This window comes from Pelodiscus sinensis, chromosome 1, assembly GCF_052426305.1.
Source record: "Pelodiscus sinensis isolate ZL-2025 chromosome 1, ASM5242630v1, whole genome shotgun sequence".
In the NCBI taxonomy this organism is placed as follows: domain Eukaryota; kingdom Metazoa; phylum Chordata; order Testudines; family Trionychidae; genus Pelodiscus; species Pelodiscus sinensis.
Window position 1 is genome coordinate 110,202,361 of NC_143052.1, and position 26,744 is coordinate 110,229,104.

Consider the following 26,744-nt stretch of genomic DNA (forward strand, 5'->3'; position numbering starts at 1 on the left):
CTTACTGTATTTTTTAATTTGGGGTATACATTGAAGTTGAGCCTCTATTATGGTGTCTTGGAAAAGTTTCCATGCAGCTTGCAGAGATTTTACTTTTGTCACTGTACCTTTTAATTTTTGTTTACACAAAAATGAGGAAGTTAGTTAGTTCCTTCTTTCTGAAATTAAATGCTACAGTGTTGGGCTGCTGAGGTGTTTTCCCCACCATAGGAAAATTTTTTAAATTTAATTATGTTAAATTTAATTACGCTATGGTCACTATTTCTAAGCAATCCAGTTATATTTACCTCTTGAACCAGATCCCGTGCTCCACTCAGGATGAAATCGAGAATTGCCTCTCCCCTTGTGGGTTCCTGTACCAGCTGCTCCAAGAAGCAGTTATTTAAGGTATCAAGACATTTTGTCTCTGCAATTTGTCCTGAGGTGACATGTACCCAGTCAATATGGGGATAATTGAAATCCCCCACTATTATTGAGTTCTTTCTTTTGATAGCCTCTCTAATCTCCCTTAGCATTTCATAGTCACTATCACTGTCCTGGTCATGTGGTCCATAATAGATCCCTTCTGCTATATTCTTCTTATTGGAGCATGGAATTTCTATCCATAGAGATTCGTTAACATTCTCGCCAGCACCACTCTAACCATCACCAATGCATTCCACAGCCAGACAAGATACGTAGTCACAGGAGACACCATAGATCAGTCTCCTCGCAACCTCCGGCACCATATCATGTATCCTCTTGCGGTGCCGTGACCAGGCAGATGTCTTTATCTCCTCCTCCTTCTTCAAGAGGCTCAGTGAAATCTCCTAGGTCTCTGACATTATCAACACACACCGAGTTCCACAAGGATTTGTAGCAGTGTATTTTCTTCTAGACACTCCTCCCCCATATGGTCATACTATGAGTATTACAAGCATGTGTACTCTTATGACCATCTGCCCCTTTGGATGACACAATACCATTATCCACTGGCCTATTCCAGACACTGATCACCATGCTGTTACCATTCTGCCTTGAGACACCGGTCTGCAATTTCTTCCACCCCATCACACTACCTCATGCGAGTACCTCTCCTCCTCAACAACCAGAGTTAGAGGGACAAGTATCCGAGCATGAGGAACAGCCTGATACCCCACCCTCTGACCAGTCCTCCTCGTCCCCAGACAAGGCAGTGATTCCAGGTGATACTTCACCTACCGACAGCCTGAAGCGGTTTCAGGATTGTTTGAAAGGGTAGCTGCTAGTCAGGAGGTCCAGTTGATTGACGTACAGGAGAAACATCACCGTCTCCTAAGAAACCTCTCATCTTCCCAATGGGCCATAATTGCATTGCCTGTCGATGAGACCTTAATGGAAGTGATGGAGGAAATCTGATAGACCTCAGCTTCTGCCCTGTCCACCAACAAATGGGCTGACAAGAACTGCTTTGTCCCTGCCAAAGGCATGGACTTTGTATTTTCCCACTCCCAATCAAAGTCCTTAACGGTGGAAGCAACCCAACAGAGGTCTAAATTACCATAGTATAAGAACACTGCAGCAAAGAATGTAAACGCATGGACCTCTTTGGTAGGAAAATGTATTCATCATCGACCCTACAACTTTGTATTGAAAATTAGTTGGCCCAGCTAGCGATTCATGATTTTGATACTTATTTCAAACTCACTGAACTCACCTACCTGATGATAATAAAAGGCTTATCCTCAAGTGTATTGTCCACGAAGGCTATACCACTACTTGCGCCGCCCTCCATTTGACCCTACATGTTGCCAATACAGTGGCACGCTCCGCTACAACCTCATCCCTGCAAATCACCACCTATGCTTCTCTCCTTGGATGGAGTATGCACTTGGACAATCATCTTGCTCAGGTTCAGAGGTCTGGCCAAGAAACAGCTTTCCACATAAGTCTTTTGGAATTAAGAGCAGTTGCCAATGCCTGTTAAGTATTTCCGTATGCGCATTTGCAACACTGCTGTCAGGATACTTATGGACAGTGTGACAATAATGTATTATATCAATTGTCAGGGCGGCACCCTGTCCCTTTCTTTGGGCGCTGAAGCAGCATGTTTATGGAATTGATGCATCCACAACCAAGTAACCTTGGTTGCATCGTATCTACCTGGCATCAACAATGCCACAGTGGATGTGTTGAGCAGGCACTTTGCACCAGATCATGAATGGGTGTTAAATCGCCAAGTGCTTCAACCTATCTTCTGTCATTGGGGCTTTCCCCAGATAGACCTGTTTGCCCCCCATGAGAATGCCAAGTGCCCACAGTACTGCTGGAATTGGCCCTGCATCACTGGGAGACACCTTTTTTCTCAACTGGAGGGGTCCTTTACTTTATACATTCTTACCAACCCCTCTCACCCCAAGAATTCTCGAGACGATCAGCATAGACAGGGTGAAAGTAATACTCATAGCCCCCTCCTGGGCCTGGCAGATATGGTTTATCTCTCTCGGATTTCTTCCCAACCACTTTATCCTCTCCCCCAAAATCACAATCTATTGAGCCAGGACCACAGGATTCTCCTGCACCCTCAGCCCCATTTTCTGCACCTGGCAGCCTGGCTCCTTGTTGGTTCCAAGAATCCAAAATGTTGTGCTTGGACCATTTAAACAAGTATTGATGCATAGTAGAAAGCGCACCACATGCTCCACCTACCTTCCAACATGGTGCAGATTTGTGTCCTGGTGTAACGACAAATAATTCAATCTATACTGAGTCCCGTTAGATGACCTTTTAGACTATATCCTTCTCCTAAAGCAATCTGCCTTAGCCCTGGTTTCTCTTAGAGTACATCTTGCAGCAATCACTGCCTTTGCCACACCATAGATGGCTTTTCAGTATTCTCACACCCTGTTACAAAGAGATTCATCAGGGGCTTGTACAACCTTAACCCATGGCATAGGGCACCACTGTCTGGTGCTAGATACTCTTACCCAACCCCCATTTGCTTCAATTTGCAAGTCAACGAATCAATAGTTCTTCCATCATTTTATCCTAAGCCACACTCATCTCAGGAGGATTCTATCCCTCATACCCTGGGTGTACAAAGAGCGCTTTCGTTATACATAGGTAGAACCCAGTTCTTTCTTAGGTTACAACGATTACTAGTTTCCATGCTGGAGCACTCCAAGGGAGATCTGATTTCATGGCAGCACATATCGAGACTCATACTATCTTGCATTACCCAATGCTAAGCCATTTGAAACAAGCCACTTCCTGGGGCTCCCAAGGGCACATTCCACAAGAGCCGAGGCAACATCCACAGCTTTCCTGCATGGGGATTTCCCATGGGACATTTGCAGTGCAGCTACATGGTCCTCAAACCATACCTTCATGGAGCATTATGCTATCTCTCAACACCTTACTAATGATTCCTTAGTAGCCTTGGCAGTGCTGTCAACCGCCATTAAACAGTGACTCCAAGACCTGCCTACTTTGTGTTTCCAAGTGTTGCTACAAAGTCACCTACAGTGGAGCATCTACGGGACATCACTCGAAGAAGAAGAGGAAGTTACTCACCGTATGCAATAATGATGGTTCTTTGAGATGTGTGTCCCCGTGGGTGCTCCACTACCCACCCTTCTCCTCTCTTTCAGAGTCCCTGTTCTATACATATTTTTCAGATACTCGGGTGTACATGAGGAATTGGTGGGAACTGGGCTGTGCACATGAAGACAAAAGTGTGCACAGCATGAGGAGACTAGTGTGCATGTGCAGCCCGGTGAGCTAATGCTAGGGAAAATGCCGATCTGCTGCGCCAGGACAACCCGACACCTATAGTGGAGCACCCCACAGGGACATGTATTTCGAAGAACCCTTGTTTCTGCATAAGGTGAGTAACTTTCTCTTGACTCTAATTGAGGAGGATAGAGATGTGGCAAAAGCGTCCTTTCAAGCAGCATTGGATTAGGTCACTGTTTCTCAAACTATGCTCTGTGGAGTCCCAGGGCTCCGTGAGACATCTCCAGAGGCTCCGCAAGGTTGACAAACTGGAAATATCGATAGGTACAACACACACAATCAGTGGACCGCTGGGGCGCCGCATAAATTTATACGCATGTAAAGGGCTCCAGAGCCCAAAAAGTTTGAGAACCGGGAGATTAGGTGGACTCCAGTGTACAAAAGGCTATGGCTATGGTCATGAGGAAGAGCTCATGGCTCTCAGCCTCAGCCCTCACATATGAATTGCAGCTTCATTCAGGACCTTCCTTTTGAGGATATGTGTCTCTTTTCAAAGAAGAAATATTCTAAGCTCCACAGCTTGAAGGTATTTAAAGGCTATGCAAAAGTCCCTTGCACTACATACCCAAGCATAATTGAGGAAGCCCTGTAAGTGCCCACCATTACCTTGTTTCTACCATCCTCAGTCAAGGTAGGATTACAGTAGAAGGCAAAACAGGAATTTCAAAACAAGGCCTACTCTCCAGCCCATATCAGCTTATGGTCCCAAGGCTCACCAGGCGTCTGGGTCTAAGCAGTCCTTTTTGAGGGTATGCCTAAGAACAGTGTACCAGGACAGTGCCTGGATCCACCCTCCAGGTATTTTTTTGATTTGGCTTCTATCAGGTGTGGACCCATATCCTCAACCCTTTTCAGAGACTGTTTTCAAAACCAGCTTCTACTCCAAGAAGTGCAAATGCTCCCATAAGTGGGTATGGTAAAGGAGGTTCCTCTGGAACCCAGGGATAGGGTTTTTACTACTTAAAAAGTAGTACAAGGTCCTGCTGAAGACCGAAGAGGAAGGAACAACTCTGATCTTGGTGTCCGCAGCTTGATCTCACTAACAGCAATTCACCATCTTTCTGGACCTGTCAGTGGAAACGCCAGACGCTGTACTTCTGCTTTCAGATCTCATCTCCAAGGTTCATGGATTTCTGATTCACATGAAACCTGAGTCCCTCCATTTCACAGCTTGGAAATGGAATCCCTTGAAGCTAGCATGCTCACATCCTGTTCCAAAAGTTCTGGGGAGCAGAGAGCCATCCACCAGGGCCACATATCAGGCAAAATGGAAAAAATTCTCGACCTGTCGGCAGAGGCATGTAGATTTGTTTTTTTGGCAAAGGCAAATGAAGCCGCGATTTAAATGATCGCGGCTTCATTTACATTTACATGGCCGCCGCGCTGAGCCGACAAACAGCTGATCAGCTTTTTGTCCGCTCGGCGCGCTAGTCTGGACGCTCCCCTGCCGACATCAAAGCCCTTTGTCGGCAGCCCCGGTAAACCTCATCCCACGAGGAATAACGGGGCTGCCGACAAAGGGCTTTGATGTCAGCAGGGGAGCATCCAGACTAGCGCGCTGAGTGGACAAACAGCTGATCAGCTGTTTGTCGGCTCAGCGCGGCAGCCATATAAATGTAAATGAAGCCGCGATCATTTAAATCGCGGCTTCATTTTCCTTTGCCTATGTGTTTAATCTACATGCCTCTGACGATAGAGGCATGTAGTCTAGACACAGCCTTAGAGTCCACCTGGTTGCAATCAGTTTTTCACCCATAGGTGAATGTCAACTCCATCTTGTAAATTTGCTCTGTAGTCCTTTGCTCAAGAGGCTGGACAGGCTGTAGCCACTGGTGGGACAGCTGATTCCACCTTGCAGCTTCGACCCCGTATTGTCAAGGCTTAGAGGTCCTACATTCAAACCCTTGGCAACATGCTCTCTACTTCTCTTGTCCTGGAAAGTTACCTTCCTGGTGGCCATTACCTTGCTAGAAGGCTCTTGGAAGTTATGGTCCTTACTTTGGAACCCCCATACACAATCTTCTTCAGGACAGGGTCCAACTGCACTCGTATCCAGTTTTCATCCCAAAGGTAGTGTCACAATTCTACAATAACCAGGATGTTTTTATTAGGGATGTAAAATCCTGTTTATGTGGCTAACTGGTTAAATGTAATGTTTAACTGGTTAACCAGTTTAAGGGGGGGGGGGGGGGGGCTGGAGCAGCCTTTCCCACTGCAGATAGGGGCTGCTTTGGCCAGGCTAGAGCACGCCTTCCTGTTGTATGCCCAAATTGGGCCTGCCGCAGACAGGAGCTGCCCCAGCTGGGCTGGAGCATTGCTGTCTATAGTGCCCCATGAGGCTGGAGCCAGCCCTCTGTGTGTGGAGATGAGGGAAACTACTCCAGCCCCCATCAGTTTACCAGTTAACCATTCACATCCCTACTTTGTCTCCAGTGCTACATGCAAACAGTGAGATGAGGCTGCCACTTCTGGGCCTGTGCGAGGCTGCCAACTCCCAGGAGCTGACACTCCTCCTCGACCCCCTGCCCTCACACTCCTCTTCCACCCCCTGCCCTGACTGCTGTTTCTGGCCCCATGAGAGGCTGCTGACTCCCATGCCACGTGGGGTGGGAGCCAGCAGCCAAGCAAGGGTTCTGGAGCCAGCTCCGGAGCGTGGCACACCTGCCCCCATTTAATCAGTTAACTGGTTAAACTTAACATTTAACTGGTTAACTGATTAAACAAGACTTTACATCCCTAATGATACCACTTTTTATTTCCTGGGAAGTTGCTTGTACTTACTCTCCATTTTAGAGATTCCTATACTGGATAGAAGCTTTAGGGGGAAAAGTCTATATAAGGGGTAGCTCAGAATGATATAAAGAGACTTTGAATCAGATCAAAAGCTAGATTTAAAAAAATCCATTGTATTTTCAGTCAAGTATAAAGAAATCAGTTGTACTACTTCCCCTACACCCAGAACCTCTCACCATATCCATGTGCATCCAGCTTCCCCCCAGCCATCCACAGAGTTGCCCATATCCAGATCATGTCAGACAAAACCCTGGTACTTTTCAGGGAATCCTGCGGTAAAAATTTGAAATTTTAAAATTCTGCAAAGTTGTGCATATTTCATTTGTCAAAATAACACAATAATACAATAACAATATAATCATTCCTATCTCAGTTGTTTCAGTAATTTATTTCAGAATAATTAAAATTTAATTAAAAATAGTATAATCGTATTGTGTTGGTTTGACAAATAAAATATGCAAAAATTTAAAATGTGTGAAGAGTTTTCAATATTTTTATTCCAAATTCCGTCTGGAGTATACCATGAACCCAGATTTACCTCTGCTTCTGTAGTCCAATGACTTGCTGCATACTGAAGCACTTGTGCAATTATTAACTATGAAAAAGCACCCTCCTTACAAAGTTATTTCTTGAGCTTTATTGAGCTATGCCTGGAATGAATTTGTTCTCTGGGTTTTATTTTAAGTATCTGGTTGTGTTGTGGGTTCTCTATCATCATTTCTTTTTGTGCAATTGCATTCCTTTCATGCTGTGAAAAGAATTGCTGCTTTTCCTAAAAGGTGTTCCTAGCAGCTGGCACATTTCCTTTCACTCAGCAGCACTGAATTTTTATATCAAAGAAGTAGTGCTTAAGTCTGCTTGAATACAGACTTAAGAAACTGTAATTGGGTAGCTTTCCCTGTGAATGTATGAAAGAGCAACCTTATATGTGAATCTTTCTTAAACCCTATTTTTTCCCTTAAGTGCTATTCAAATGGCCATTAAAACAATTTCATGTTTTCAGGATGGCTTAGTCTCTTTTTTGTGTATGTAAAATAGTTAAAAATACATAAACCAGCTCTGATTAAAAAACATTTAAAAACTACATTTCATAAATCCACTTTAGTAACTTGTGGTAGTGTTGGGAGCTAAGATAGTGTTAATTACTATAGCTAGGTAAACAGGCTTATAAAACAAAATACTGGACTAGGTATTTTGTTTCAGCTACACTAGACTAACACGGCTACATTTCTATCAGGCTTATAAAAGACATTGTGATCTGTAATGGCATCTGTGGGAGTTGTGGCACCCTTTTCTCCATCACCTTTTGCTGAGAGTAGAACCACACTTATCTTGTGCTACATGAAAACTCCATATGAGTGTGTCTCAATCAACTTTTTATGGCTGCTGTAGCTCCAGGGCACAGGTGCATGTCCGCTGGGTGGGGCAACTCCAGCTTCGGCTGCCTGCTGCAGGAGGGAAAATGGGGCCTGGGCGGGAGTTTGCATGAAGGAGACAGTTGTGACCTAGGGAAGGGCACTGGGATGAAGGATTTTGGGATGTGATCTAGGATAGGAGGGGATTGTGATCTGGGGCAGGGAATTGGGGTGCCAAATCTGGGAGGGGATATGGGTACAGGAGGGGGTAGAGGGCTTGGGTATATGGAGGGGCGGGGGCTGCTGTGCCAGAGGCAGGCTCTGGCTAGGATACATTTACCAGCAGAAACCTGAGGCAGACTGTCTGCTGCAAGCTGTTTGTTGCTGCATGTGGCTATGCTCTGGGCATGAGGGGGAGGGGGAGAGCGAGGTGATTGAGGAAGAAGGGAGAAGGCTTACTACGCTGCCCCTGCTCCCAGCAAAAAATCTCAGCTCCTATTGGCCAGAAACTAAGATTGCCAATAGGAGCTAAGAGCTTTTGCAACCAGAATGGAGAACAGATGGCTTTCAAAGTGTGAGCTGTTTTCTGCCTAAGGGTTCCAACAAGGTGGCCGCGGGCTGGATCTGGTGGCTTGGAGGGCCAGATTCAGCCTGCTGGCAGCCTCTTCCCCACCCCGCCATAAACTCTGATTTTCATGGTTTCTGTTTGTTTCCTTAACGGTTACTCTTATTCTGTCTGGTTTCTTGTACTCTCTTAGGGTGACAGTGATAGTTTGTCTGAATGCAGCTATTTCCATAATCACTGTATCCTTGTATTTCAATAATGATCCTGCGACTATACAGATCTCTGTATTCTGAACACTCTAATCCCTCTGCTGTCATTCACTGCTATACTGAGAACTGTTGAGATGTTTAACAGTTTGGATTAAAAAAAACGTGAGGAAAAAGAAATAGTGCAGGAACTTCTGAATACTGAAAGGGCATCATGTGTGTCTGTTGATTTTGCATGTCCAGTGAACTAGGCTAATTGACTAGGTCTTCATAATTACTGGGATGAAAGCAGCTGAAGCTTCAGGATAGGTGATAGGTATTATGGGGCTTTGGTCCAAAAGTTTCTCTTCAGAATTTTTTGCCTCTGCAGAACTGTGCATAGCACCTTTAGAAAATTTAACTTTCAAATATATATGCCTCCTCCTTATATATGTTCAAGTGATAATCTTTTTTCCTTAGTTCTGAGTGTTCTCTTTTCCAGCTTCTCCTGCCTCTTGCCTTACTCCTGTGTATGAATAAAAGTTTCAGTGGGGTAGCCGTCTTAGTTATAGATATAGTTATATAGATATAGTATCATGAGCTTTCTTGGACAAAACCAAGTTCTTCAGATGAGATGAACTTAAGTGGAGAGAGAAATTATAATTAAAAAAAAGATGAGCTCCACTCCAGCTCATCTGATCAAGTGGATTTTGCCCACAAAAGCTCGTGATACTATATATATATATTTGTTTGTTTCTAAGGTTCCATAGGACTACTCATTGTTCCTATATATGAAGTGATTTTTGTTGTCTTAGGTAGCCCTAACAATAGAATCCGGTCCAAGAGGAGCAAATCCTCTACCATAGTTGTAGCCAATTTCCCAATCCAGACCAGTTTTAGAGGTTTTGCACCAGAGGAGAATGCTAACGCTAGCTCTATGACAGGAAAATCCTCTTCAAAGTTATTAGGTCAATGCTTGGGCATACTTGTGGTATTCTCTGCTGCTATGATGTCCTTGCTTCCAGTTAAAGGGTATAATATCTTTCCAGGGAGAGAGAATATGTAAAGTCATAAGATTGTGAAGTGTTCATCCAAATTGTGGGTTTCCCAGAATCTGAGTACATTTAGTCCGATTTGGGTTCTATGGCTTTTCTTTGTGAAAGACTTTCTGGTTATGACTAGAAATCTTACAGACAGGCTTGTAGATTGGGGGAAAATGTTGCATTTCATTCATAGCATAGTAATTTCAGTAGCAGTGATTCATTTAAAAAAACAACAACAAAAAACCCAAAACAGGTTTAATGGGCTCGACTCTCCAACCAAGGAAGGAAAACTAGAGACTGGTTACTGTGGAAATGAGGCTTTCTATAATTTTTCTTTTCCATCAACTGTGTTCACCATTGGTTTGTTATTTTTAAGATAATCTCATGAAATATTTACCTGTTTGATAATTAATCTATATGAGGTATTAGAAATAAAAGTTCTACCCAATCTGTTAAGCTGTATGACTTGTCATCTGTAAATCTGAGTACAGCATAAGACAGCAAAGTGTGGGTTGGGTAGAAACAGCTGGAAAGAGAGGGGGAGTGAATATTGGGGTAAAACCTTGGCTTTGATAATGCCAAGATTTAAATCATCAAATTTTGTACTATTTCAAAGTTGTTATTACTAAAACCCATAATTTTAAGAGCTGTAATAAATGAATATTTACATCTGTCTTTAAATCGTTTTCTTGTTACATCTGTTTTTCTCTCTCACTCTTCCTTTTTTCCCAATTTCCCCTTCCTTTTATCTCCCTTTAGCAACCTGAAGTTTTATTGAGCCATCCATCCAAGCCAGTAAGTTCCCTGACAAACAGGAGGACCATTGCCAGCCCCATTTGTTTTTGTATGTGTTGCATGCATATTCACTTGTGCTTTTATATTCCTGGACAAATAGAAATTCTTTTTGGTGAGATTTTGGTAGTGGGTGTAGAAAATATAGGTGGGCGAAGGAGGTTTCAAGTGCCTGAGCAGCTGTACTCAAAATAGTCTTGAGATGCTTGTACTTTTTTGCTACATTTGCTTAGCTTCACTTTCCACTTGGGCAGTTAGATGTGGTACAACCCTTTTGTTTCCCTTCATGTCAGTTCCTTGTGGCATCCTGTAGCATTGCTATCATCGTTCCTGTCTGTGCATTGTCACAGCAAGATTGCAATAGAATTTCCACACAATATAGGAATCTTGTGCAAAAAAGCATTCTGGTTAATCTCTGGTTAAACACTCACATCAGTGCATTGAAAGGTAGATGAACATAGATGAACAGAATTTGTTGAGGGAAAGTCAAGTAAAATAAGTTGTCATGGAAGGTCCTTTCGTGGATTGATAACTGGTTAAAAGACAGGAAACAAAAGGTAGGAATAAATGGTAAGTTTTCTGAGTGGAGAGAGGCAACTAACAGGGTCCCCCAAGGGTCTGTCCTGAGGCCAGTCCTGGTCCACTTATTTATTTATGACCTAGAGAACAGTGAGGTGGCAAAATTTGAAGATGATACCAAACTGCACATGATAGTTAAGACCAAAGTGGACTGTGAAGAGCTTCAAAAAGATCTCACCAAACTAAGTGATCGGGCAACAAAATGGCAAATGAAATTTAAAGTTGATAAATGTAAAGTAATGCACATTGGAAAAAATAATCTGAACTATACATACAGTATGATTGGACTAATTTAGCTATAACTACTCAAGAGAGATCTTGGAGTCTTTGTGGGTAGTTCTCTGAAAACATCCACTCAATGTGCAACGGTAGTCAAAAAAGCAAATAGAGTGTTAGGAATCATTAAAAAAGGGATTGAGAATAAGACGGAAAATATCTTATTGCCCCTATATAAAACCATGGTACACCACGTCTTGAATACTGGGTACAGATGTGGTCGTCTAATCTCAAAAAAGGTATATTAGCATTGGAAATGGTTCAGAAAAGGGCAACAAAAATTATGAGGGGTTTGGAATGGGTCCCATATGAAGAAAGATTAAAATGATTGGGACTTTTCATCTTAGAAAAGAGGAGACTAAGGGGGTATATGATAGAGGTCTATAAAATCATGACTGCTGTGTAAAAAGCGAATAAGGAAAAGTTATTTACTTATTCCCATGATATAAGAGCAAGGGGATCGCCAAATGAAAGTAATAGGTAGCAGGTTTAAAACAAACAAAAGGAAGTTTTTCTTCATGCTATGCAGAGTCAACCTGTGGAACTCTTTGCCAGAGGATGTGGTGAAGACTAGGACTCTTAACAGGTTTCAAAAAAAAGCTAGATGGATTCATGGAGGTTGGGTCCATCAATAGCTGTTAGCCAGGATGGGTACAAATGGTGTCCCTAGCTTCTGTTTGTCTGTAAATAGGTAACAGGAATCATGTGAGGATTACCTGTTCTGTTCCCTCTCTCTGGGACAGGACCTTTAGTCTGATCCAGTATGGCCGTTCTTATGCTGATTAAATCACAGCAAGGAAGTATTAAATAATAGCAATAGGTAACATTCTTCCTGGTGATGCTATCTTAATTTAGCTGTAGACCTCTGCTTAGGAAATAAGGTCTTCACCTTGTAAAACACACTATCCAAGATGCTTTGCATCAAAGATTTTTCTAGGGCTTTTTTATATTAATTATATTTTTAGACCTCTTAGGGCGTGTGATCTCTACTGGTTTTGACAGTGTTTAGTGAAAATCTATTTGTGTATAAACACACACCAGAATTATTGTTGAGTTTTGTGGCTGATATTCTTTTGATTGCACACACATACATTCCATTGCAGGTGTTTGTGATCTGGATATGGGGGACAAACTGGGATTCAATGAAAATAAAGATCAAGGTCACCAGTTTTGTTGAACACTGTCTTTTGCCAGTGATACCACCAGGCAGATCTTGTGCCCTTGCTGTTTTGTGCTCTTAGAGAAGGGCATGTTTACCACTTCCGGCTCATTTCTTTCTCACCACCTGTGGATAGTGTTGGAGCTATTTGCCTTGACTTATAGACTTTAAGGTCTGACGGTACTATTGTGAACAGCTAGATAATCTCACCTACTTCTGAAATAACCCCATCACCTCTGGCTGAGTTACTGAATTCCTCAAATCATGGTTTAAAGACTTCAAGGTACAGAGAATTCAGTTACTCTTGTTTAAACCTGCAAGCAGCAGAAAGTGAAAAACCCACATGGTGTCAGCCAATCTGAGGTTGGGGGCGCGGAATTCCTTCCTGACCCCAAATATTGATATCAGTTCCTGAGGATGTGAGCAGGACCTATACCTGGGAAACAGTAATTCTCTAGAAACTCAGAGCCCTCCTCATCTAGTGTTCCATCTTTAGCAGTTGAGGGTTTTTGCTATTGCCAGTCATTGATGGGCCACATGCCATAATAGGCAGTCCCATTATACAATCCCCTCCTTATCAAGTTCAGTCTTGAAGCCATTTTTGCTCCCACTGCTCTCCTTGGAAGGCTGTTCTTGAGCTTCACTCTGATGGTTAGAAACCTTTGTCTAATTTCACGCCTAAACTTGTCAATGGCCACTTTATAGCTATTTGGTTTTTGTGTCCATGTAAGTGCTTCATTTAAATAATTCCTCTGATGTATTTATAGAGAGAAATCATAGCTCCCCTCAGCCTTCATTTGGTTAGACAAAAGCAAGCCCAGCTTTTTGAGTTGCCTTTCATACTGTAGGATTTCCATTCTTTAGATCATCCTAGTAGCCCTTTTCTGTACCTCTTCTTGTTTGAAATTATCACTATTAAACATGGAAGATCAGTATTCTACATGAGGCCTCAACAGTGCCTTATGTAATGGTACTAACACTTTCCTGTCTCTACTGTAAATACCTTGCATTGTAGGATTGCATTAGCATTTTTCACAGCTGCATCACACTGATGAATTGCTACATTCAGGTCTTTCTCCCCCTCTGTAACTTCTAACTGATGAGTCCTCAGCTTACAGCAAAAGTTCTTGTTGTCAGTCCCTAAATGCATGAGCTTGCATTTTTCACCATCACATTTCATCCTGTTTCTGTTATTCTAGTTTATAAAATCATCCAAATCTTCTTGGGTGATATTCTGAAATTCCTCTGTATTAGCTATGCCTCCCAATTTTGTGTCATCAGCAAATTTTATTAGCATATGTTCACTTTTTGTGCCAAGGTTAGTAATAAAAATGTAAAATGAGATTGGTCTGAAGACCAGTCCCTGAAGGACTCCACTAGTAATATCTCTCCAGTCTTCCAGTTCACCTTCCAGTATGATCTCTTGTAGTTGCTCCTTCAGCCAGATTTCAATTCTCATATTAATCCCCATCCTCTCCAATTTCATTAATAATATCCTATGCATAACTGTATCAAATGCCTGATGGAAGTCCAGATAGATTAGATTCTTCTACATTTCTGGAGTCTAAAAAATCAGTTATCTTCTCAAAGAAGTAGATTAGGTTTATCTGGTGCAATCTAGTTTTTGTAAAACCATATTGTATTTGTCCTCATTACAGTGAAAGCCAACCAGGTAAGCACCCTTTATCAATTAGAGGGAAATGCAAAATGATTAGTCCCGTCAGGAACCAATTATTTACAGTAGGCCTGATTGTAAACAAAAGTATAAACAGTAAGATTTAAGTTTTTGCAAGTGAAAATAGACAGATCAAAGTAAATTACTAAATTAAAATGAATAGAAAATGCATAGCTAGCTCTAATTCACTAAAAAACTTACTGCATATAAATTTTTAACCTAAAGAACTATTCTTGTTTCAGGCATAATCTTCAAGTCAGAGACAAACTCTTTTGCTCTGACTTGGGTCTCCAGCCCTCTTTGTATCTTAGTGTGCCAGGCCATTCCTCAGGCCAGTTAAAGACAAAGGGCTGAGAGATTCTCATTGCTTAAATAGACTCTCCCCCAGGGTGGGAGTCTTTTGTTTTATATCCCTCATTCCATGGAAAAATACCAGGATCAAAATGGAATCCCAGTACCAGTTCATATATTTTCCTAGGACCAGCCACCTTCTGGACTTAAAGGACAAACAAAGCTGTTTGCAAGTCTTTAAGCTGATCACAAAGTTGTTACAGCTTCGGGAGAAGAGGCTCTCATTAGCACATTTTAAACAGTCTCATATTTCATATTTCTAACTTCATATACAAGAATGTTACATGTACCAAAATAGGATATGCAGTTCCAGCAGATTGTAACATTAAAATTGACAGATTACATGAGGTATTTCGTAAATAGCAAAGCATCTCAGAGTTATGCATATTTCTATTCATAAGGCAGTTTTTCATAAAACATGGTGGGGGCACCATCACAACATCATGTTCCTTGCACAAAGATAAGGAAATTCATAATAAACTATTTCCCAAAAGACACTTTTTTTTCAGATCCTTCCTACACTACTGTCTGCATGCAGGGTAGAAGTCATCTGTCTTTGTCATTTGCTGCTGCTTTCCATTTTCTTGCCTTCCATGCTATGGTTGCTTCTTATGGTTTATCTCGGGTGCTCTCATTTCTTCACACCAGTTGGTTTCTACTTGACTGTTTCCTTTTGGCTTCTAGATTGCATGCTCCATATAAGTCATGTATTTACTTCTAATTCTAATGGAAACAAGCTTCTGTCTGGTGATTTACATACCTTTTTTGATGGTGATAAGTCCTTTTAACCAATGTCAAGAATATTTCATAGGTACTTATTTTTGAAGGCATCTACATTTTTGTCTAATGTTTTAATAGATTTCCAGCTTTTGCAGCTGCTTATTAACACCAATATTTTGTTGGAATTGAAAATTCTTGGGTTTGTTCTGATGCTTCATACGTTGATTTTTCACATTATTTAGTATCACAGTATTTCCTATCCTTCATGTCATTTCCTACATGATGTCTTTGTTGCCTAATATGGTGCTGCCCAGGTATCTTTTATATAAATATTGAATATAAAATGTGATGGATGAAGTTATTTCATAAGAGGTAACATTTCTTTCCCAAAGGCAACTCATTTTACAAAAAAAGTATTTGTAGTTACTTTCAACATTTTTATACTCTACTTAGGGGTTTAATTTGCTTGTTATGCTCTTCAGTGAAGATTATGTACATACCATATTAAAGCTATCTTTAGTTCCTGTATATGGCAGTAAATTTGTAGTAATTTTTGGAATTAAGAGAAAATAAGATGTTTTTCATTGTTATCCTTGCATAGCTTGTTTTCTCCTAATTCCAAAAATTACAAATTTTCTCTGATAAACAGAAATTAAAAATAGCTTTATGTACATGCCACATCTTCACTGAGGAGCATCACATTTCCCCTATCTTCCGCTGTTGTTCAAACTCCAAAACTTGCCATTGAATACAGATGAAACAGATTATTTCAGTCTAAAAACAATGTTTCAAAATGTTGTATGTGTGAAAATGAGTTTATAAATGAAATTGTATTGACAGGCTTATTTGTATTGCTTGCTATCACACAGTTGTGATAATGTGAATTTGAATATGACAGAAAGGGTAGTAATTGCATATTTTAAAAGGTCTTGGTATTTTCTTTCAGGTATATGAGCACTTTATAACTACGAATGCTATCCCCATTTTACCGATGAGAAAACCTAGACAAATATTTTTTTTAATGATTTTCCCATCTTTCACTGCAAGTCAGTGTCCAGAATAGAATCCTTATCTTACTCATTGTCTTGCAATTTGATGATCAGAGCATGCTGATTTTTGTACCCAAATGGGAAGAGCTGCTTTGTTGTCTTTTTTACTGTGCTCCATTGTGCACTGAAGAGGAAATTAGCAGATAACACCTTAATTGTATACTGTACCTCTGTGTATATTATAGGAATGTATTGTTTTTATTTTAATTTCTTTTTTCAGTATAAAAAAATAGATTTTTGAAATGTGTCCCATAGTATTAAATTGGAATTCTGTCCAATTTCTGCTGGAATTCTGTCCAGTTTCCAGATATTTATGCGAGTTTGTGAAAAAACCTAAATTAATTAGCTTTCTCTCTCATACAATAATTTAATCTAATAGGATTTAAGACACAGTCACATAATATGCATCGTCTGTGTAACCCAGAAATTGGGCCAAAGTTAGTAATTCAGAACCTGCAAACTGGTTTCCAGTTTCCACAGGCTCACATTCCATTTTTGTTGTGTGTAGTTGAGAGTATCTTAGGTACCAACATCATGTTTTATGAATGCAACCAGCAATGAAGGTAATGATAACAGTCCTCTAATTCTGTAAGAACCAGACAAACTGACATGTTGGCTAATATTCTAAAAATAAAATGTTACTTCTTTCTTTTCTGTTTCTTGTGTAATTGTAAAGACTGTTTTATTAATACAAAATAATATGAAATAGGAGATCTCCGGACAGTAGATCTGTATTAGCTATGGTACCTTATTTGGGATGAGGGAGTTCAGTAATCTGGCTAATGTCCCGGTTTTACATTTTTTCATATATCCTGATTATCTGATTATGTATTTTGGATGCATTAAAGGGCCTGGAGGAGCATTTGTTAAGACAAATATTTTGAGAGGCTGGTCATGCAACCATATTCAGTAGGGAAGAAATCAAGTTGTGTCTGTGATGGAAAAACTAGTCTTAACTCACTACTCTCTTATTGTGGTCTCTCCTAGGAAGTATATTGCCTTTTATGTTTGCTCTATTAGTACATTACAGTTCCCCCATTGCAAGCAGCAAATCATAATGCTGACATTTATATGGTGCTGTAGCTGTAGCTTTGATTACATTTAAAAATAGCTCTTGGACTATTTAGACAAGTGCAGTGGGTTTAGGTTTGCCACACTGTGGGTCAGAAACTTGGCACCTTGTAAATCCCCTTTCCACAACAGCATAGATAATTTAAACATCAGCCATGTTATAGATGTCACAGTATGCTTTGTAGTCTTAGCTGGCAGAGAAGCATTTGGGAAACTTCAATCCACTGAAACAAGTTTGACCAGGCCTGAAGCTGCTTTTACTTGTATCAGGGGTTAGTTTAGCCTCCAAGGCCAAGGAAGAGTCAAAAGGTAGCATAAAGATAAGTATGTCCTCTCCATCTCCCTCATTCCATATATGCTGAAAACTGTTCTTAGTTAATTGGGAATCTAATCCTTGGTTTGTTTGGTTAAAATCCAGTATGTATATCCATTTCTCTCTGATTTTACCATGCGTGTTAACTATTGGATTCTATTTCACTCTACTAATAAGCTAGTGACTTTTCAGTGGAACAAGATTTACTTCCAGATAAATTCATCATACTGTTCCTATACGCCAGTTGAAATAGGGTCTTTACTTGGATCACTTGGTCTTGAGTCTTCTCATTATAATGCTTCTTTGTGCTCTAAATGTAATTTCTGGGAGCCCTTGTACTTTCATCTCTCCAAGTTTTAAATATACTCTCAAATACATTCCTTTCTTATGAGTAAGTGTAATTATACTCCTTTATTTCCCCCCATCATTACCCCATTACCCTGCACTGTTTTCTTTCCTCATCAAGAAATCAGCTTCAGTTTTGATTTTGAAAGAACACAGTTAATGCTGCTAACAGGCTGGTGATGGGTACACTGCAGTGTTGTGTCCAGTGCAGATAAGGTTTGTGTGTGCAGACTTTTGTTGAGGTGCTGAAAAGATGGCACTAAATAGGCACATATCTGGAAAAATAATTTTTGAAATTACTTGTTTTCTTTCTGAGCTGCCTCCATGGTGAAAATTAAATGTCAACTCTCCCTTTAAAAATCCATACAAAACATCTGTTTCACTATATTAACTCTATCCCATTGATAGGAACTTGGTGCCCAGTAAACCTGTCATTTTAATGGATACATTTATCGTTCAGAGATAGCTATTTGGCTACTTTATGCAGCCTTGAAATGATTGTGGATATATTATGTATGTGTGAGAGATTGTTATTGAATGGATTTCTTTGTAGGCTCATGAAGCTACATTGGAGGCCAAGGCAAGTCCAGAGCTGAATGACCGATTCCAGAAGCTGGAGCAGGAGGTGGCACTGTACCAGGAAGAAACCAGTAAGGCTCAAGCTGAAGTGGATCGACTGCTGGAAATCCTGAAGGAGATGGAAAATGAGAAGAATGATAAAGATAAAAAGATAGCAGAATTGGAGAGGTGAGAGGTATATATGGATACAAGGGAGAAGAGGGGTTGAAGGAAGTAGAAATTAATTATTTAGTTTATTCTTTTTCAATGATCCTTAAGTGCCTGTTTTGGGAACTATAAGGGAAAAGAAGATGGGAAGAAATGTTGCTGAAATAATTGTGCTTATTGGGGAAGAGAAATAAAGAAGTATATGTTGCTGGTTTAATAATATATTGAAATATGTTTGACCTCCAATGCAGAATGGGAAAATAAATGTATAGGGCCTGGAATGCTAATTGTTATTGCAAATCCCTTTGATAGATATTGTGGAATTCTGTGCACTCATAGAAACAGAAGTGAACGTCAACTTACATGAAGCAGAGGAAACAGATTTGCTTTTGTCCAATCATATTTAACTACAGCATTTTCTTTTCAATAATTTCCCTCTTTGTGTATTGGAGGTATGGTGCTTTGATGTTTTACTACATCTTACTCATTTTCCGATTGGGGAATTATGTTGTGTGTGATACCACTTGCTTTTGGAGATCAGAATTCCTGGCAATAGGTTTCGTGGGAGGCATGGAAACAGCTTCTGTTGTCTTACTGTGTCCTCAGCAAAATGTCAGGATAGACGATAAGTAGGGATAACAATCTGTTACTTTCTGACTTCCTATTCTGTAAATAACACATATTTTGTGTTTGCCTTGCTATTCACATTGCACATCATTTAGCATGGAGCAACTAAATGATACTAGAATTGTTTTGTTTATATTATCCCATCAGAATTTAACTGCATTGAATTTAGTGTTAGGGAAAATATACAAGTTGAGGAAGAGACTCAAGCAGAACTTTCATTTGTAACATTACTAAAGCCATGACTGAAGGGCCTTTCAGGTTCTCCTCCTTGCTGTTATTGAGAGCTGTGAAACAGTTCTACCAGAGGAAACCTAATCAGACTCAGGCACTCTTCGGTATATGGGGTTCAGACAGTATTATGATGCTAGAGATATAAGCTGAATATAATTGATCTGATTGGTTATCAAATTATCAATTATTGTGAGCAGATTTTTCAAGTGGAACTATAATTTAACTCATTTTTCTGCAGCATGAAAAAAATCTGAAGACTTGAAGACCCTTATAATGAGGGTTTTCTTTGAGTGCTAGCTCTTATATATATTCTACTGTTGGTTTGCATGCATTCTACTTTGAGTAGTGTCCCTTTGGGTGCTCAACTGGAGATGTTTGCACCCCTGTACTTCTAATTGGCCTGGACATTCACCTTTGCCCTCTATGGTCTGCTTCTAGGTTAGCTGCACATATGACACTCCCTCATTTCCTTCTTGACTGCTTTTGGCTTCAAAGAGAGTGAACAGTTGTCTTTTCCTTCTTTGGGTAGTGTTAGGTTAAGTGCTAGTGATTTTTGGAGTTTTTAATTTCCTTTTAGTAAAGAGGAGGTTTTTCTGTTAGATGTTTTTTCTTTCATGTTTTTCCCCTCCTTTTTGGGGAGGGAGGGGGGAATCAGTCCTCAAGGGCATTTCGTAATTTATAGCTTCCATTTCTTTTCTTTTGGGTCTACCCTCCCCAAACGGACGCTGCTACCTAAAATCTTGAATTAGAGCAGTGTTTCGGAGTTGCTAATGGGTGGCTCCAGTTTGTTTATTTAACAGCTCTGCAGATTGTTTCCCTGTGCATAGAAGTGATCACCTTATGGTACTAGTGAATCCGGAAGCATATAATCCTCTTAGTAGTGTACTCCCAGAAACAGAGAATGTGTTGGCAGACAGCCTCAGTTGGCATTTCACCATCTATCCTGAGTAGGAGTTACAAATTTCAGAAGTGAATAAGGATTTCATTTAGTGGGCAACTGCCACTAAGAACCTATTTTCTTCTCGGGCAAACAGGAAATGCAACATATATTGCTCCAAAAGATCTAAGAAAAGCACCCCAGAGGCAATTTTCTCTTATTTTGGACAGATCACTTCAGTTATGTCTTTCTTCCCATCCCCATGTTACCTTGGGTTTTACAGAAAATTTGACTGGATAAGGCATCAGTCATCCTAATCACTGCAAACACCCAGGTAGTTCTCTGATTTCTGAGTCTTCTACAAATGTCCCATCCAGCTATCAGCATTCAGTTCTTCTTGGATCTCTTGACCCAAGACAATGACAAAGTCAAGCATACCAATCCTGATGCACTTAATCACATGGCTTGGTATTTGGATAGGCATCAAACTTACAGTGTTCCTGTTCTGAAGCCATGGAAGCCATTCTTAATTAGATCAAAACTAACTCCGTCAGGAAATATCTTGCCAAGCGCAAACATTTCTGTGTCTCGGTTCAGTAAAACCATATATCTTTAAAAAACAGCAGATATTATGGCTACTTTGGATTATCATCTTACTCTGATGGGCCTTTCCCATAGCTCACTGTGGCTTCCCAGTGGCAATCTGTGTGTGTTACTTGATTCGGATAGTTAATCTGTCTTTATTCACCCAGGAGCAGCCAGTTTTCTGAAAGGTCTAATTAGAACCTTCCCATCAGTAAAATAGCCATACCTCACTGGACCGTAACTTAGTGTTTACTATGCTCACTAAGCCACTGTTTGAACTGCAGATTATATATTCCATGTTTCGATGTTCATTAATGTTGCCATCACCTCACCCAGAAGAGTAGGTTTACTCCAGACCCTACACAGAGTGCACACACAGAGTTACATAAGGACAAAAATCTTTCTAGCACTTTGCCCAAAATAAATTTCTAATAGTTTTGGAATTTTACATAAACCAATCAGTTGCCCTACCTGGGTTTTTTCTCATGTGCCAAACAGTGTTCCCTCTATGCTGCGCACCTACATGTCCGTGCACTAAACATTTTAGATTCACCCACGTCATTTTAAGAGCCACACAGCACCATTCACTGCTCACCTTCCTGCTGGAATGAAAGGTGAGTGGTGGCATCGGCAGCAGCAACAGCTGGCCTTTTGCTCCACCTGGAGCTTGGGCATGTGTAGGCTGAGGCTGTTCCGGTAAGGTGGCCCCAGTTGTAATGAGCCACATGCAGCTGCCACTTTACTCCAGCTGGATCTGGGGCCACCTCCAGTGCTATTTTTAGTACTGCAGGGGCTGGGACCGCAGTACTAAAAATAGCACTGTGGACAGCCTCTGCTCCAGTCCCAGCACATGGTCCCACCCCGGGAGCAGCTGGATCTGGGACCACGATACTAAAAATAGCACTATGGCCCCTGCTTCAGCCCCCACAAACTGCTTTTCACATCAAAGATAGAAATTTAGGGAAGGGGCAGGGGGAGAACTAAGGGGAAGAGAGGTAAGGAGAGGAAAGGGGCTTATGCTGAGGTGAGAGGAAGTGACCAGGGCAGGAGAAGAAAGGGGAAGGTACCAAGGGGCAGGGTGGAAGAGAGACAAATGCCAGGGAGCCAAGAGGAGACAATGAGGAAAATGGCAGGAGGAAGGAGAGGAGGGAAGGTGTCAGTGGGTGGTGTGAGAAGGGAGGGGACAGGGTGATGTTGGGAGAGGAGAGGGGAAGGACAATGAGGGCAAGAGGAAGGAAGAGCAGAGGGGAGGAGTGGGTGCCAAGAGAAGAGGTGTTGAAAGGAGTGGTCGGTATGAGGAAGGCAGGGGATGGAGCAAGTCATGTGTGAGGGCACAGAAGAGCATGAGGAAAACTGGGACAGAGCGTGGTGAGAGGGTGGGCACCAGGGAGAAAGGGAGCAAGGAGGGCAGGGGCAGTGAGGGAAGGGGAAGGCATCAGGAAGGTGCAGGGGTAAGAGAAGATGCCGATGTCAGGGGATTCTGAGGGTGAAGCAGAAGGGCAGATGTGGAGGGGAGGGACAGGCGACAGAGGAGAGAGGCAGGGCAGGTGGGTAGAGGGAGGTGGTAGGAGAGGCATGGAGGGCAACTATAGATAATCAGAGTGGGGCTAGAGGGAGAGTGGGCACAGGGGAAGAAAAGGGCTGGTTCAGGGGTCAGGGATGATGGGGAGGAGGCAGGTCCCTGAAGGGCAGAAGTCAGGACAGCAGACGAGGGTGAGGGGTTCAGGGCAGTAGCAAGCATTAGGGAAGGAGATGAGGGGAGGAGAGGGGAAGGGAGGAGACATGGCAGCAGAGGGGAAAAGGGAGAGGTTCATAAGATATTTATTAATAACTTGGATGCCACAGCAGCACGCATCCGAGCAAGGGCACATAAACTCAATACTGGTGCACAAGACAAAACTCACTCCGTTCATGGGTGGAAAATCTTAGAGGGAACACTGGTGCCAAGCCTCTCCCGAACAGAGGAGACTCATTCCTTTGGCATTAGATACACATTGGTATTGCAGAAAACAAAACTGATCATTAAGTTACCTAAGTTGTTTATTGCTATAGCAAAATGAGTCGAAGGTCAAGCTATATCCTCTGAGGATCTCCAATGGATCTCTGGCTGTAACCTACTCTGTTATTAGTTCGCATAGCTCCTTCCAATCTGAAGTGTGGATAGTAAGAGACTCAGGAGTTCAGAGTCATAGAATCACAGAGCTGGAAGAGACCTCAGGAGGTCATCAAGTCCAGCCCCCTGCCCAAGGCAGGACCAATCCCAACTAAATCAACCCAGCCAGGGCTTTGTCAAGCCCAGACTTAAAAACCTCTAGGGATGAAGATTCCACCACCTCCCTAGGTAACCCATTCCAATACTTCACCACCCTCCTAGGGAAATAGTTTTTCCTAATATCCAACCTAGACCTCCCCCACTGTAACTTGAGACCATTGCTCCTTGTTCTGCCATCCATCACTACTGAGAACAGCCTCTCTCCATCCTCTTTGGAACCTCGCTTCAGGAAGTTGAAAGCTGCTATCAAATCTCCCCTTAGAGTGGGGGAGGAGGGAGACAACAGAGAAGGACGGATTTCCCTTGGAGACAGAGCATGGCTTCTCTCAGAAACTTATGCAGAAGCAGCCAGCGCGCACACCCTGTGTCACTGTCACAAACTCCTACTCTGTGCCACATACACAATCACTGTCCCATACACTTGCAGTGAACACTCAATCTGTGACACACTGTCTGTCTAACACACACCAAGTGTCTTTCTTTTACATTCACACACCCTTTTTGTAGCCTCCAGCCCCCCCCCCCCTTCTGCCTGAGACCCTGCCCCTTCCCGGAGGCTTGGAGCCCATATAAAAATTATTGCCCACCCTTGGATTAGATGATCAAATAATCTCTTCTTGACATAACAGTCTTCCAATCTCTGCAAACTGCATGTGGCATTGAGCAGCTTCTGATGTTTCCATGTGCAGTCTGCTTGATCCCAGAACTAACATTGAGTGAGTGTGGTGACACAGAGGGAACAGCTCAAACATGCAAAGGAAATTAGGACTAGTGTAGATGTGGCAGTGACATCACAAGCCCTTTTGCAGTGCCTTAACTTTATTGGCTAAAGGATGTTGGGAGCAGGGACCGTGCAGGCAAGGGGCAGGGTCTCAAGCAGAAGAGGGGGGGCTGGAGGCTACAAAGAGTGTGTGTGAATGTAAAAGAAACAGCCAAGTAGAACAGGCTGCAGGATAGTGGCAGTCTAAGAGACCCCCGTGGCTTTGGTGTAGGGAGTCTCCTTCTTAAGGTCTGCCCTTGAGGCCTGAAAGAAGATTCAGGGTAATGAACATGAGCATGAGGAAGAGCCTCTTTCAATCTCTTTTCCCAGAACTAAGTGGGCTAGAAGACAGATGTCCATGTGAGAGCCATTGAGAGGTTTGGTGCCAGAGCAGCCTGATCCACCTGGTGCTGGCCCAATGAAAGGCATTGGAAACATTAAGTTAAATTGGGAAAAATATTTTCCTGGATAGGCCTTTGTCTTTGATTATCACTGGGGACATTGGAATTAGTCTTTTTCATTTCCCTTTTCCCATAGCTTTCTATCCCTCAGAGTCTTACTGCTGATTGGAGGAGCTGTGGGGCCAGTGACAGGGAGAAGACTCAGGACTTTATTGTTCGCCTTAAGGCTCAGCAAATGAGCCAGAGCCAATCATCTGATTGGTGAATTGTTCTGCTTCACTGCATTGGTTGGCTTGGTCAGTTGGGTGTAACAGTCCTCTTCTACCTGCCCCATGGCTAGGGAGGTTGGGGAGCTATCTGTGTAAGAGTGTTGCTAGCAGCAGTGTTATAATATGAGGTGTCCTATCATGTGGAGTCATTACAGATGTTGAGGGGGCGCAGTAGAGCCCCATTCTTCCAACCTTCTGTTTTGCAGCTTTCTATGTTAACCTAACAACCAGCGCACACAGGACCTGAAGCAGGTGATTCCCCTTGTGGCCACCAGATGGTGACGCAGCCTCGCATTTCTCCATTCTCCTGATTATTGCAATTCATTGTGACAAATGGGTCTCTGCTGTGTAATAGCTGGAACAGTCAATTTTACTGGTATTTTATTATGTTTAAATCATTAAGAGGAGCAAATCCTTAGCTCAGGGGTAGGCAAGATTTGGCCCCACCAAGCTTTTCAATTCAGCCCACAGCCACCCTGCCAGGACCCCCAGGAAAGGTGCAGCCCTGGGGTTCACTGTGGCTGCTCCATTGGCCTTTCTGTGAAGATGAAAGGGTGAATCTTTGTGCACTACCCCGCCCCAGCACGATTGTTCAGCTCCCATTGGCTGCCCCTGCCTCCATCACAATCTCTCAGCTCCAGTGCATGTAGATTCCTCCCCACCTGTGCGGTACAGAGAGACAGATGGAGCAGCTGATCTGAGCTCTGGGGCTGCAGCAGGCAGGGAACCTGACACAGGGTCCCATTGGGCAGCTGACTGGGAGCCACCTCAGTAATCACCCCCTGACTAAAGTCTGCTTCTCGCACTCCTCCTGCACCACAACTTCCTGCCTCAGATCACCTCCTTCTCCTGCTTCACGTCAGCACCTAATACTTCTCTACCCCCCTACCCCATGTCACAACTCCCTTCTAGACCCTGACCCACCCCACCGTGCAAATTCCTCTCCTGCACCCATATTCCCTCTCTGATCCTACAACCCAATCCCCTTCCCCAGGTCACAACCCCTTCCTTCACCCAAACTCCCTCTAAAACCCCACATCCTCTCCTGCACACTGGTACCTTACCCAGACCTCCCTTCTGCACCCAACCTCCGTCCCAGAACCCACACCCCCTCCATAAAAAAGTGCGGTTCTTGAGCACTTCCCCTCTATAAAAAATTACTATCCACCCCTGCCCTGGTGGTGTGGCTAACTCCAATTGGCCACTCTGCAATATAGCTCTCCCCGGGGGGGTCGCCGCCTCCAGTGGCATCTCTCAGTATCGTGTCCTTCCTCTTTGTGTCCTCTCCTTTTCCATGTTATGGAAAAAAGTCCCATTCCCAGCATTTCCTGACTATTCGATTAGTTAATTAATGTAAATTTAATATGCCTCGTTACTATAGGGATGTTACTCAGTTGTGAATGGAAGAAGTGCCCACAATCTATTATTTTTGATTGACAGTGTAAGAAGGTTTGAGAACTGCTCTAGAATCAACACAAGATTGAAAAGATCAGCTCGTTAATTCATAATATCTTTTTGGATGAGTCTTTGTCTTGAGGGGATGTGGAGGATGGGTTGTTTCCAGCTCTTTCTTTTGTAGAAAAGCAGTTTAATGGGTTTTGTTTCAGTGCCTCTTTACTTATGTTGTTAAGAGAAGTACTTGGATGCTTAGTTATTTTAACTAACTGTTTGCCTTCTGTATTGCCATCTCATAATTTTCTCTTTGTTTCTGTAATTTTTCATTTGATATGTTTTGTTTGTTTTTCCACCCCTTTTTTCCATTTCTGTCTTACTGTTTTAGTTCCATTGAGTTGTCTTGTGTATGGGTTTTTGTGCGGGAGAGAGGGAAGTTTGGCCCATGCATTTTCTCAGAAAGCATGGCTCCTGGTCGGTGACCACATCTCCACATCCTACCATAAAATAATTTGAATTTCCTGAGATGTTTCATTCAGCCATTAGGATATTTCACTTCAGTACCAAGTTTGATGAGAGT

At 42.3% G+C, this 26,744-nt stretch overlaps 1 protein-coding gene across 10 annotated transcripts in view; it reads left to right on the top strand.

The window, feature by feature from the left end:
• ERC1 (ELKS/RAB6-interacting/CAST family member 1) overlaps positions 1-26,744 on the top strand; it is a 512,836-nt gene that overhangs the window by 164,385 nt on the left and 321,707 nt on the right. For all 10 annotated transcript variants that reach the window (XM_075941054.2, XM_089775709.1, XM_075941075.2 and 7 more), the window contains one exon: positions 18,578-18,771. In XM_075941054.2, coding sequence (XP_075797169.2) covers positions 18,578-18,771 — 194 coding nt within the window. The remainder of the gene's footprint in view (positions 1-18,577; positions 18,772-26,744) is intronic.